General features: G+C 44.5%; 1 protein-coding gene across 2 annotated transcripts in view; it reads left to right on the top strand.

Annotated features, from left to right (window-relative positions):
- Nucleotides 1–14,349, top strand: part of TAFA5 (TAFA chemokine like family member 5) — a 599,977-nt gene that overhangs the window by 361,262 nt on the left and 224,366 nt on the right. For both annotated transcript variants that reach the window (XM_069100331.1, XM_069100332.1), the window contains exon 2: nucleotides 6,966–7,115. In XM_069100331.1, the coding sequence (XP_068956432.1) occupies nucleotides 6,966–7,115 (150 nt within the window). The remainder of the gene's footprint in view (nucleotides 1–6,965; nucleotides 7,116–14,349) is intronic.

The raw sequence follows: 14,349 nt of genomic DNA, 5'->3' as shown, positions 1-14,349 counted from the left end.
CAGTCCAGGTTGGTCTTCATACCCATAGCTTTCCAGCTCAACAAGATCTCTCAGCACTTACCCTCCATTGACAGAGTCTTTAGAACCCCCAGTCACCTCCATGGCTGTGAGGAGACCTCCAAAGAGCCCTGGATTCCAGGAGACAGACAGCTCCCCCAATTCCTGCCAAGTGGCACAGGCTTCAGAGACCAGGTATCTGCCTTCCTTGTACAGGGCCTCTGTGGTCAAGTGGGTTTAGCGTCCTCCCAAGGCAATGATCCTTTGTTAAATATCCCCAAGATGGTCTGTTTCAGCCAATGAATGGGGCACTGCCTGCCACTCCATTTATGGAGAATTCTCATGCTTAGGAAGCCTTCCTTGTATTGGAATGGAACCAATGCCTTTGCAAATTTATGGAGACATCAATTCAGAGTGTGAAGGGACCTTAGGGGTCATTGCACCCAACCTCCTCTTTGAATGGATGAAAATCATAAAAGTTTAGAGAGGGTAGGACACTCATCCAACATCATGGACAGTCCAAGATCTGAGGCAGGATTCACCCCCTAGGTCCCCCTGAATCCAAGTCTAGCATGCAAATCACTAACCCATGCTGCATTTCCAAAAGGTTCCACATGTACCAGGAGGCTTGAACCCTGAGCCCTGGGATGGAAGAGGCTTCTCCCGTTTTTTTTGTTTTTGTTTGTTTTTTTAAGTGAGCTGGTGAGGCTTCTGCTGATGGCTCTTAGCTCTGACCTCTAGGATTAGAAAAAAAAAAGAAGTTGAATGCTTCCTCCCTTTTTATGACTAAAAAAGAACTATCCTTCTACCTACAACACTTATTTCTTCCCCTGATCCTCAGAAGGAGGGAATCTCCTTGACCTCTTGCCCCTCTGTGCTTGCCACCTTTGGTGTCTAGAGACATGTGGAACTAGGGGCATCTGGAAGTAATACAGTGCTTTCCTTGTAGTCTGATGGGTGTTGTCGCCTCTTTCATCCAGGATATAAGCCTAGGATTGGGCTAGTGTGGCTGGCTCCCAGATCTCACTGATGACTCATGGTGAGCTCATAGCCCATGTAAATCCCTGGGGCTGGAATACTTCATGGCAAACACTCTCTCCTCACCATCGTTTATTTGAACCCCCTTGGTGGTTTGGGGGAATGTGAGACATTCTCTCAGGCCCCCCTGGTCCCTTTGCTTGGCAGACAGTCCCACTCTGCCCAGGAAGCTAGGGAAAAAGGCAGGGACCTGACTGCTGCTCCTTGAGAGCCCCGACATCCTCTGGCTGACAAAAAGTGAAACAATGAAAGGAAGTTAATGAAACTCAGTCAAGTAGTATTTATTAAATGCCTACTGTGTGCAGTCACTGAGCCAGGCCCTGGGAGTACAGAAACAAAGAGAGAAACTATGCCTTCAGGAGCTGACTTTTGTTTTAGGAAGGCATCACTTAGCCTATCAAGCCTCAATTTCCCCATTTTCAAAGTGAGGGGATAAGGGCTGGATGGCCTCTGATCCCCTCTGGGCTCTAAATCTTTGGCTTTTTGAATATTTCATGTACATGTAAGTATGCCAAATCGATCCTCATAGCTGCCAGGCAGTTTTCCAGGAGAGGCACCAGCTATGTCAGGTATGGGGTGAGGGTTTGGGGGATCAGACTGTTGGATACCGTCTGCACCCTAAAATCCCCAAACTGCCTTTGTCATGTCAGTCACACAAGGTTATATCATCCTTATTTTAGAATTCACTGGCCCCTGGATCAGTCTCTTCTCCACTCATCTGATGATAGCTTAGAATGTCAGATCTGGAAGGGGAGATAGGAGCTAAGATCTCATAATAGAAGAAGCCTCTGAACTTGTGTTACCTGTCCCCTTTGTTTTACATTGGGGAAACTGAGGCAGTGACCCACAGTCGACTGTAATAAACACTTGCTGATTGAATGGCTGAGGTTTGACATGCTCTTGCCTTCCCCAGGGTCCCCTCTCTACCAGGCTGCTTCACATCTGTTCATTTTTGATGCTTGAATTCCTGCCCTTTGAACCATCACATTTGAGTAGAAAGTGACGTCAGATTTGATGTTGTGATGTTCTGTTTGGGATACATTGGCTCCCCTGTACCCCAACAGAAGTATCCGTAGCTCCAAAGACTTTGGGCAACACAATTCCCTACATCTCAGCATTTCTGGGGAGAAGGGGCTCGGGTTGCTAGGCATTCCAGTGGAACTGCCAGGAGACATTTTTCATTGAAACAGTACCTTGGGCCTGGGGCGGGGGCAAGCACAAGGTGAGATGTGGGGCCAGAGCCAAGGCTTCCACCCCAGCTTGGTTGCTTTGTTTGGGCCCCTCTAGGCCTTGCTGTCCTTGAGTACAGTCTTGGAGTGGACTTCGTATGCTCATCTAGGCTTTATCATTCTGAACAAACCTGTCTTGGAAGCAAAGGCCACGACATTGTGTCTTCATGATGCTCTGTCCTGGAAAGAGCCATGGATTGGGAGTCACAGGACACGGGCTCGGACCCCAGCACTGGTGCCAATGCCCTGCTGGCCCTTAGGCAATTCACTTCCAAGTCTAGGTCTTGGTTTCCTCATTCATCAAACATGGGAGAGGACTGTAAGAGTTCTTCGTCATCCTCTAGCATTTCTTCCATTTTAAAATCATGCCAAATACTCTATGGGCTCAAGCAAGACTTTTTTTTTGGGGGGGGGAGAACATGATCCATTCAAAAGAAGATTTTGAGCTGGGGAGGCCTAAGAGATCATTTACTTTAACTAACAGGTAAGGAAACCGAAGACCCAGAGCTAAGTGACCTGGCTGCCTTGACTTGGCTGAACCATAATTGGTGGAGGTGGGATTTAAACCTAGGACCTTTGACTGCACCCTTTTTATTGGTGTATGGATGTGAGTGTGCTGTAAAGGCAGTGGGCCATGAGGAATCCCAGAACTCTGCTCTTTATGTTGCTTTGAAGGCCAGGGCCACAAGCATGGTGCCCACCTTTACATGGCCAGCACAACTGGAGAGACCTGGTGGTTGTCGGCTTCAGGTGGCATGCACTTGACCTTCCTTGGTCTTGTTGAGCATCAGGCATCACTGCAAGTGAGCCATAGGAAATCTTGAGTGGAAATCTATCGCCATGGGGCCACATTTCCAGGTTACGTGGATGATCCTTGACCTAGCAGGCAGGTAGAAGTTGGGTGCAGGAGTGATTGGTGGCTTAGTATCTGGCTTGGCTGATTGTGATTGATATGCTTTGGAAAATGGAGCATCGTATTGGAGCTAAGGTGAGATTAAGAAGTCATGATGGAGCATCCACTGGGATTCTCTGAGAACTAAATTTCAATGTAATTGATTTCTTTGGTAATCCTATGGATTTGCTTCATACATTTAAATACCTTTTTTTGTGAGAAGGGTCTAGAAGCTTCATCAGACTGCAACATGGGTCCATGACATTTAAAAACAAACAAACAAACACAAAGTTTAGAAACTGCTGCAATTCATCTGCTGGGTTGCTATTATTTCACCCTTTCCCAAAGCCAGCGTTGTCTGTAGCCACCTTCCTCATGCTTTTCCACCTCTTTCTCAAAGGATTTTTGTAAATACAAACCACTCCCCTCCGCCAATGGCCTCTCTTCTCTTCCCTGACCTCAGAGCAATGGTGTGTTCTTGGTCTGACCCAAGGAGGTTCAAACCTGATCTGAAAGAGGCAAAGTCGGCCTTTGCATTGCCTTGAGAAGTGGTGATTGTCTCCTCAGCCCTGGTGGTGAAGCCCCAGGGTTGATCACATTTCTCTTTGTGCCTCTATTTTAAGCCCACAGCTTGCCATCCTATCCCCCTGTCCTTGACCTTAGTTTCATTATGTGTTCTGCCTCTGAAGACTTTCCTGTCCTTGTGGGCATTAGGGGGAGGTCAGGCAGGTGATTGATTACCCAGAGTGCCTGTGACCAGGGACCCCAGTGAGTTTTACTCCAATAGAATCTTTTATAAATGCTTACACATGGGTTAGAGCTAGAAGGACCTTGGTCTAACCATCTAATTTTGCAGTTATGGAAACAGCATGAGTAAGTTATTGAGTGGAGTTTTAAGTCTTAACTGACTCATAGGCACCTGTGATATAGAAATAAAAAGGACCTGAGAAGCTATCTTGTAAAACATTTTTTTAACAGCTGAGGAGACTGAACCAGAAGAGTGTTTAGTGACTTGTCCAAGGTCTCACAGGTGTGAAATAACAGAGCTGAGTTTTGAACCAATTTCCTCACTGGGCTGATTCAGTGCCATCAAACTCAAGTAGAAAGTGGCTCATTAGCCCATGCAGAAGGCTGCCTCCCAGCTGCCTGTTGGGGCTGCAGAGTGACTTAGAACGCCCCAGAGTCTCTCTGTTCTGCTGGGGTTGTGTTGTTCCAATACATTTTTCCCAACTGTGCTTTTGATATGGGGACTGTTAGGCTGCAGTGTGGCCCGTGCCTTGTGTGTGATGCTCTGAGCATGCCAAGGGCTTCACAGGTATATCTGCTCACGTGAGCTTCACAACAACCCAGGGAGGTGGCTGCTATTCTTAGCCCCATTTTACAGATAAGGAACCTGAGGCAGGCAGAGGTTAAATGACCAGTCTCCTAGCTAGTAAGTGTTTGGAGGCTGGATTTGAACTCTGCTCTTGTGGTCTACCCACCTCTCCATAAAGGGTTCTGAGAAGGAACCCTTTGGCTTCTCCACACCTCACCAGAAAACATTTGGGACATCCACAAAAAGGTTCAAACTCCCAATCTAATCCAAGTCCCATGGGATAGTAGAATGAACCCAGGGCTATCCCGATGATAGGGACGTGACAGATGTAGGACTGGACTCCACTTTCTTTGTTCCTAGTTACTTTCTCTTAATGGGACTGTCAATGCCCATCTTTTGGCTTTGGCTTTCTTCCTGGGAAGTAGAGGACTTTGGCCTTGACCTTGGTCATATCCAAGACCTGGAACAGCGTCAAAGTCTGATAATTGATGAACAAATATTGAACACCTTCTATATACAGGTCACTTTGTCAGGTCTTGGACATACAAAGGTAAACACAGCCCAGCTTTTCCCTTCAAAGCGTTTATTGCCTAACACATAAACAAGATCCCCTCTTATTACATCTCTGGGTCACTGGACCTGGAAGTGGAAGACTGTAATCTAGTCCAGGCTTTACACTTTCTTAGTTGGGAAACACGAATCTCACTTTCCATATCCACTGAATGAGGGAATTTAACTAGATGTTCTCACAGGTCTCCTGCAAGTTGAGATTTATGACTTTGACATATGTGCTCAGATCATTTCCCCTTTTTTCTGTGAAATGGCAACAAAATTGTGTAAGTAGGGGAGTCTGAGTTGCAATAGACCTTCAAGATCATTGAGCCCAAGTAGTCATTCTTCTCATTGTGGCATCTTCCAGAGATAGGGTGCTCACCACCTACCTAGGCACCCCTCATCAGGTTACTTACTGATGCAAGTCAAGAGAACTTAGTGCTGAGCAGAGTGACAGCCCCTGTCCTTTTAAGGGGAGTTGCCTTGGATCAACCTTATTCTAGAAAACAGGCACCATATTTATTTGTTGGGCTTTAATGTTTTGCCACGAGTAGCCTAGGTTTCTTTCCCCTCTATAGAAAGAGGCAGCATTTTGAAATTTTTTTTAAAGTTTTATTGGTGTATGAATTTCATCAGGCAGCTCTCATCAGTTCCCCTCCAATCAGCAGTTCTCAGTAACTGGGTTTCTTTGCCAGGATTTACAGCAAAGCTTATGGATCAGGAAAGCCAATAAAAAAGATGATTTGCCATCAGAACCAGCCATGAACCTGAGCCTCCACTGGCAGATGGTGAGGGACCTTCAAAACTGTGTGGTTCAGCAATCTCCCTTAATAGAGGAGGAAACTGAGGCCAGGGTGGGGAGAGGCGGTGATAACATACCTTTGGTCAACTAGGCAAATAATAACCAAGTAGGTTCTTGAACTCCCGTTTTTGGACTCCCAAATCTAACTGATCCTTCCTGAGCAATTCTTCTCTTCCCCTTCCTCCCCAAATGACCTTGTATTCAATTTGTTATTTATGCTCTGCATATTTCTGGATGTTGCATGAACCTCTAGTCTTCTCTGCTAGAATGAATGCTTGTTGGGGCCAGCGGTTTCCTTGCTACCATCAATGGCTTAATGAATGCATGTTCAGTGATGTTAGCCCAGCCTGGACTTGCTAGGCTTGGTATGGGAGCAGGAGAGGGTGGGATGCCTAGTTCCCAAGAGAGGGAGCAGTCAGAGATGTGGGTGCACACTGCCCTCTATTTCACTGTAACAGCTCTGGTTTAATCCAGAATTATTTCTTTACTGCTGTCTGGGGCTCTGGGATAATTGCATGATTTCTTAACTGTGTAGTTTGGAAAATGCCACTTTTAAGAGCTTTAAAAGAAGGATTTGACCTATTTTCCTATTTTATAGTATGAAAGTTGTTGTCATTAACAGGCCTATAATCACAGAGAGGGGGCATAATGCTTGGTTCCATAAATTGAATCTTTCCCAAGATGGTATTTTATTTTTTACAATAAATGCTTCAAGGTTTGGGCATTGGGGAAAAAAGCTGCTTTCATTCTCTCTCTTGTCTTTGGGCTATTTCATTCCATAGCTGACAGGGTGGGTGTCATCTAATATTGGTTCATGCCTAGGGAAATGGCAATGCCACAGATGGAAATATCCTCAGACTGGCTGGTGGTTAACAGAGTTGATCCTCTAAAAAAAGCTACATAAACTAAAAAGGTCACCAGACTGATGCCATCTTGTTGTCATTTGTGAGGCAATCACCATTTCCTGCTTTTTTTGGCCTTCCTGGGCTTGCCACCCAGAATGATGATGAGACATCCCTTCCCCCCTGGGCTATGGCATCCTTCATGGTTCCTGTCTGCACGGTCACCTGCCTGTGCTGGGAATCCTCACTGTGTGCTGCATTCACTAACCCTATTTCTTTTGCTGTTCTCATTTCCTAGGTCAGTTGGCTGCTGGCACCTGTGAGATTGTGACTCTGGACAGAGATAGTAGTCAGCCCCGAAGGACTATTGCACGGCAGACCGCTCGATGTGCTTGCAAAAGAGGACAGATCGCCGGCACGACGAGAGCCCGGCCAGCCTGCGTGGACGGTAAGTGGCCAGCCCTGTTCCAGTTCTCTGGGATCAGTGGAGGGGTTGCTGTATTGTCCCAATTCTCCATGATTGTAAAAGTCAGGTAGTGGATGAATCCAAGTGATTTAGCCAAGTGTAGCTGATAAAAGGATTACAATGGCCCCAGCCAGACTTTTCCTGTCACCTACCCCCTTCCCACAAAAGAATCAGCAGGCTCTCTGTAGCATCGGCTTTGGTATTTCAGCCAGATATTGGAGTGGGAATTGAAATGCCATCATCTGGCCATGCACTGCCCTAATGCAAAGGATAGCCATTGCGAAAAATGTCTCAAAGACAACACGGGGTGGAGTAATGATTTCTGAGATCTTTATTCTTAGCAAAACATTCGCTCACTGCAATATGTAATCAAAGGTTTAGTGCTACTTGGAGGCCAATCTGACTTCTCCGGCGTGACAGTGAATGTTGTTGGAAAGGGGAAAAAGGTGCTGAGAGGGTTGTTGTTGCAGATGGATTGCTGCCATCCACACCAGTCACACGGGCTTCCTCTGGAATGGCTAGGAGATGTGGCTCACAGTTCCAAGTATGGGGGTCCCCTACCCCAAGGGCAAGGACACTCATGCACCAATCATAATTGTGCAGAGTGGATGAGTGCATTCGGGCAGTGGAGATGATGGTATGCATGCCCCAGTAGGTTGGCCTCTATTAATCCATAAGTGCCAAGGTAGTGACCATGGAAGCTTTGTCATGGATGGATTTGCTATGTTTTGATTCTTGATTTCCTGGTAATAAGAATGGAAGGTTCCTTTGTAGTGAGATATAGGGGAAGTTTCTTTGAAAAATTAATTATGCCTTTCCTTAAAACAGAGTTAGCTACAAAGCTTTCTAATATTCTATCCTCTATCAATTCCTTTACCTATAAAGCTACAAAATTTTCATGAACTCTCCATGTAGATAACGAGTGTGTGTGGGGGCTGGGGGATGGACAGAGGATTGAAATTCATCATAAAACCCCAAGTTCTTATTTATCAATACATAGATTTAGGTATGCCATGGGCAGGGATGTACCTTGGGTTTGGTATGGGTGTCATTGCTACTCATATTAGAAACACAGTTTTCACATTGTTTGAGCATATAGGGATTTGGACACATCATGAACCGAGCCATCCCTTAGGATGAATGTGTTGGGGGAGATTTTCAAAATTTGAGGGAAATCACAGATTGTCTTAGAAGGAGGTGACTCCAGAGACCATCTAGTCCCATGAATAGCTCAGCTTGTGTCATTGACCCCTTTGCAAGTCTGGCAAAGTCTATGGGCCCTGGCTCCATGTCATGAAAACCATAAGATGACAAAAGAAACCAATATGTTAAAATGTTAGCAATACAAATTTAGATGCAAAATATAATTCAATTGCACGTGTTCATGGACCCCCAAATTAAGGACCCATGATTTATATAATAATATAATGATTATTGAATAATAATTGATATAATAAGTTTGAATTTGAATAAAATTGAATAATAATAATCCTTTTAAAAACATCCTCCAAATGGATCATACAGAGTATGTAACATAGGACAGAGAACTTCCACTTTGAAGCAGCTCTCCTTCCTGGGAAGCTTTTCCATAACATCAAACCTTAGTGTGACTTTATGTAACCACCCCACTCCTCATGTTGCCTTCTAAGACCAAGATCAAGACCAAGATGGCCTATTTGGTCTTTCTCATGGCAGCTCATCAGATACTTGGAGACCACAGCTATCACACCTCCCCCCACCCCAAGTACTCTCTTCTTTGTTTTAAGTACTTGTCAGTCACTTTATTTGCATAATTACACCATTTTACAGCTCTGACAATACAAATTACTGTGCCTGTTATCCCATAATCCCTTCAACACTGAGTGTTGGCATTCTTTTTTTGCATTTCTATTAGTTGTATATCTGCTTAGCAATGGTTTACATATCTTGCATAACAAATCTTTATCAGAGAAATTTGATAAAAAGATTGGTTTTTCCCCAAACATTGCCCTTCTAATCCTATAATAAGAATATAAGATATGCATTAATGTTGTCTGTACAAAAAGTTTTTTTTTCAGCTTCATGGAATTAAAGTTATCTATTTTACCATTTATAATTCAAAGTCAATGAAGTTAATAAATATATTTTGAGTACTTTTTTTTTGGAGGAGGGGGGGAGTTGGGCAATTGGAGTTAAGTGGCTTGCCCAAGGTCACATGGCTAGTTTTTTTGTGTTAAGTGTCTGAGTCCAAATTTGAACTCAGGTCCTCCTGACTCCAGGGCTGGTGTTCTATTCACTGCGCCACCTAGCCACCCCTTATTTTTTAAATTAATTTGTTTGTTTCCTTTTAGTTTACAGGATTCAATTCCACAATTCCTTGAATTTCACATTTTGTCCCCCTCCCTCCCCTCCCCCCCATGGCAGCATATAGTCAAGTATAGGATCTGTAAATACTTTCACATTGTACATTAGTCAGGTTATAAAGATGGATTGTATCAGATGGAATAAGAAATGGTAAAGAGGACATAAAACCAAACAAGAAAAGGAAAAAAGATCAGGTATTTTGCTTCCATCTGGATATAAACTCAGTTCTTTCTAGTTCTTTCTCTGGATGCACACATTTCTCTCCATCATGAGTCTTTTGGGATTGACTTATATCACTGCATTGTTGAGAAGAGTCCAGTCTATCAAAGTTGGTCATCACACATACATTGTGTCTGTAATTGTGTACAAATTTCTCCTGGTTCTACTCTTTTCACTCAGCATCAGTTCGTATAAGCCTCTCCAGGTAAATATGAAGACCGTCTGCTCCTTGTTTCTTATAGCACAATAGTTTACCATAACATGCATATACCACAACTTGTTCATCCATTCCCCAATGGATGGGTACCCCCTTAATTTCCAATTCTTTGCCACAACAAAAAGAGCTGCTATAAACATTTTTGTACATATGGGTCTTCCTTCCACTTCTATGATCTCTTTGAGATATAACCCTAGGAGTGGTATTGCTGTGTCAAAGGATATGAAAGTATTTTTAGGCCTTTGGGCATAATTCCAGATTGCTCTCCAGAAAGGCTGGATCAGTTCACAACTCCACCAGCAATGCTTTAGTTTTCCAATTTGACCACATCCTCTCCAGCATTTGTCATTTTCCTGTTTTGTCATCTTAGCCTATCTGACTGGTGAGATGTGGTACCTCAGAGTTGTTTTGATTTGCATTTCTCTAACCAGTAGTGATTTAGAGCATTTCTTCATGTGCTTATAGATATCTTTAATTTCCTTCTCTGAAAATTGCCTATTACTATCCTTTGACCATTTATCAATTGGAGAATGACTTGTATTCTTATAAATTTGACTCAATTCTTTGCATATTTAAAAAATGAGTCCTTTGTTAGAGACTGTAATGTAAATGCAAATTTAAAGATCAGTTGCTGTGAGTGGGGAGAGGAGCACTTTTGCCTGAGGTAGCCTGTTCTGTTTTAAAGGCTTGAGAATGTGGGTGCTTTCTACTTTATCTACCTGTGCCAATTTCATAACTACTCTGATGGCTTTGACTTTCTGGTTTTGGGACTCAGTTTTTTTTTTGTATTTTAATAAATGTTCTCTCTTTATCCCCCATATAAAAGCCTGATATATTTTGTGATTAATAACTACATCAGCATATCTGTAATTGCAGTAGGCATTGTGAATATTGCATTGCTGATATAGATACATAGGTTATAAAGATTCTTTCCCAATTCCCTACCTCCCTCTTAATCTTGGTTACATTGGCTTTGTTTGTACAGAAGCTTGTCAATTTCATGTAGTCAAAATTATACATTTTACATTTTATAATGTTCTCTAATTCTTGTTTGGTCATAAATTCTTTCCCTCTACACAAATCTGACAGGTAATCTATTCCTTGTTTTACAAGACTGCTTACATTATCAACCTTTATACCTAGATCCTGCACCCATTTAGACTTGATTTTGGTATATGATCTTAGATAATGGTCTATACCCAGTTTCTGCCATACGATATTCCAATTTTCCCAGCAGTTTTTGTCAAATAGTGAGTTCTTATCCCCAAAACTAGGGTCTTGGGGTTTATCAAACAATAGATTGTTTGATAATAATAGTTTGATAATACCATAGTCGTTGACTTCTGAATCTCGTGTGCCTAATCTGTTCCATTGAACCATTCCTCTGCTCCTCAGGCAGTACCAAGTAGTTTTGATGACTGCTGCTTTATAATACAGATTGAAATCTGGTATAGCTAGTCCACCTTCCCTAGCTTTCTTTTCATTAATTCCCTTGATATTCTGGACTGTTTATTCTTCCAAATGTATTTTCTTACTATTTTTTTCTAGCTCTATGAAGTACTCTCTTCTTTAGGTTAAGTATCCTTGGGTCCTTCAGCTGACTCTCAGAAGAAGTTCCAGTCCTTTATTTCCCAGAGGGGGAGATGCTTATCTCCTACATACAACGTCTCTTACTGTAACCCTCTTTTTCTAGAGATACCTGGACTTTGAACAACCAATAGTCTTCCAGTGCAGGCGTGTGGTTGCTATGTAGATTGGTCTGCTAAGGACCTGGGAAGGCAGGTAGGTGGAATGGCAGATCTAGAAGGACATTCCTTTCTGATGGTTAGGGGGAGTGCTTATGGGCATCCAAAGGAGGTTGGGAAGAGCCAGCCACCAGGCAATCAATCCATGAGACATCAACACGCTGTCATTAGGCACCGGGTCTGGACCACACAACACCAGTCATGTGATACCAGCACAAAGAATGAAACAGTACCTGCTCACAGGATGTTGACATAGATAGATGAAGCAGGGATACAAAGGGAATAAATATAGGGCAGTTTGGGGCAGATGGCACTAGCGGTCTGGTCAGTCAGAAGCAATGCCATGCACCCAATGATGTGGATTTTAAGGGGGTGTCCTGGCTATCCAGCTCTCCCAGCCCCGCCACTCCAGAGAGCCCTGGCCCACACTTAGCCTTCATCTCTCCCAGAATACTCGCTGTGGCAGTATACCCACACTAGCAGCTCTTACTTCTGTGGGACTTCAGCATCTCTGTGTACACACACAGCAGCAGCGTCTCTCTCACCCCATCCCCATCACCTCACAAGGTCTCCAGAATTCAGCATTTGTATTTCATCCCCATGGCTCCTGATGGATGTCAGCTGAGTCACTCAATTACCCAGACACGGTTCACGGTATTCATCTCCAGTGAACCCTTTCCTCCCTGACCTTTAAGAAAATAGAACAGCTTAAGGACTCGACCATTGAAACCTCAGCCTTATCTTCCAGGCCCATCGGATCAAAGAGAACAGAACAGTGAGCGGGCTGTAAGTGGTGTTGATTGGAAAGGAGTGAGGCTGCACCAAACTTTTTTTTTTTTCCCCTTGGTTGTTGACAGAGGAGAGAATCAGAGAGCCCTCATCTCTGTGATTTAAAATAGGAGATTTGCTGTTGGCTCTCTGGGCGTTGGGATTAAAGCTCCCGACTAGTGGATTTCATTAAGGAGATAAAGATTTGCCAGGCAGTTAAGAGGAGGGTTATACATCATATGGCTCCTTCTATTAAGGGGAAAAAAGCCCTTCTTGGAAGAGGATGCTTTATGGGCAATTGGCCTTTTCTTGAGCCTGAGAATGGATAACAGTTGGGGCTCCTGGAATTACTGGCTATTGATGGAGTAAAGAGAGAGGCAGAAGGCCAAAGGAGTAAGGAAATTCTTAGCAAACTCTGACTTGTTCTCTGGCACAGCCACACAAGTGCGGGGTGTTAGCAGAAAGACAATCAATGAACACCTGCTGTTGTGCCAGGCTCTGTACTAGGCATTTGGGACCCAAAAAGAGAAAGCAGGAAGCCTCTTCCTTCAAGGAGCTTCCATTCTACTGCCCATGAAGGGGCAAGGATGAGTATGAAGATGGCTGGCTAGAAGAAGGCATGGCTGCCAAATGTGAGCACCCACCCAAGCACCCTTCAGCTTTGCCTGGGTCCAGGGAGATGCAAGGTTCTCCCCACAGATTCTGAAAGCTGGGAGGATTGTAGAGTGGATATCTCCCCATGAGGAAATCCCCTCTACCAATGCAAGTTGAGATCTTCTCTGGAACTTGCAGTATTAGACACTGGGCTGGGGCCACACAGCCAGAATTGGCACTTGAGCCCAGTTCTTCCTGATTGTGAAGTTAGCTCTCTGTCTACTGTCTCACATGGCTCTCAACAAAATCAAGACAAGACCATCGTGGGGTAGGGTTACATACTGTAATGGGGGTATCTCTAAGTAGAGGGTTGGCAGCCATCTGCTGACTGACAGGAGGGGCCGTGGATTCAGTATGGGTGACCCAACGTGCCCACTGAGGCCATCTAGAGGAGGCTTGGTGACTGTGATTCTCAGAGCCCTTCCAATCTTCCTTGGGTGAGGCCCTGACAGGCTCTGCACTCTAGAAATCATGTGGAAGAATGAGCTCTCAGTACTTAAGGGTCTAATGAGCTGCCTCGGGAGAGAACATTCATGCTGACTCAGGTTTGCAGTTGCCGAGCCCTTCTACCTTGTGAGGTGTAATTACTGCAGTCAGGATCCCCAGGGCACCTGGGTCAAAGGCTTTTACACGCACTCCTACCTGGCCCTGGTGTGCCCCCTCCCCCCATGAATGCTTGCCTGTCAAAATCCCACTTATCCTCCATGGCTCCGATCCCTGGCTACCTTCTCGACCATTCCAGCTGATCTCACCCTTCCCACACTCCCCAGAACTGTTAGCCCTATCCTTGAGCCCTGACCTCATTTGTCTGTTTTGATGTTTGTCTGTGCCTGTGTGCATCTCCTGCTGCTGCACTGGACTGTGGGCTTGCCTTGGTCAGGGCTGGAGTCTTCAGGGCCTGAGGCCTTGAACCCACCCATGGGGTGGGAAATGTTACAGGCCTGTTAATGTTACTGTTATTGCTAAGCCAACCACTGCCAGGCTAAGCTAGAGAGCAGCAGCATTGTTCCTCTGGCTACTGTCGCTGCTACTATTGCTGCTGCTGACAGTGTCCTGACAAGTACTGCTATTTCTACTGAAACCATGACCACTATTATAAGTATTACCAATCATAGAATTAGGGAGGGAGAGAGGGAGGGAAAGAGGGAGGGAATACAGTGGAGAGGAAGAGAAAGAAGGAGGGAGGGAAGGAGAGAAAAAAGAAAGGAAGGGAGGGAGGGAGAGAAGGAAGGAAGGAAGGAAGGAAGGAAGGAAGGAAGGAAGGAAGGAA

Source organism: Petaurus breviceps, unplaced genomic scaffold (assembly GCF_028583685.1).
Source record: "Petaurus breviceps papuanus isolate PSGF00001 unplaced genomic scaffold, PetGlider_PUasm1.0 391, whole genome shotgun sequence".
In the NCBI taxonomy this organism is placed as follows: Eukaryota; Metazoa; Chordata; class Mammalia; order Diprotodontia; family Petauridae; genus Petaurus; species Petaurus breviceps.
Note: the sequence above shows the minus strand (reverse complement) of the source record. Positions and strands in the feature narration are given on the sequence as shown.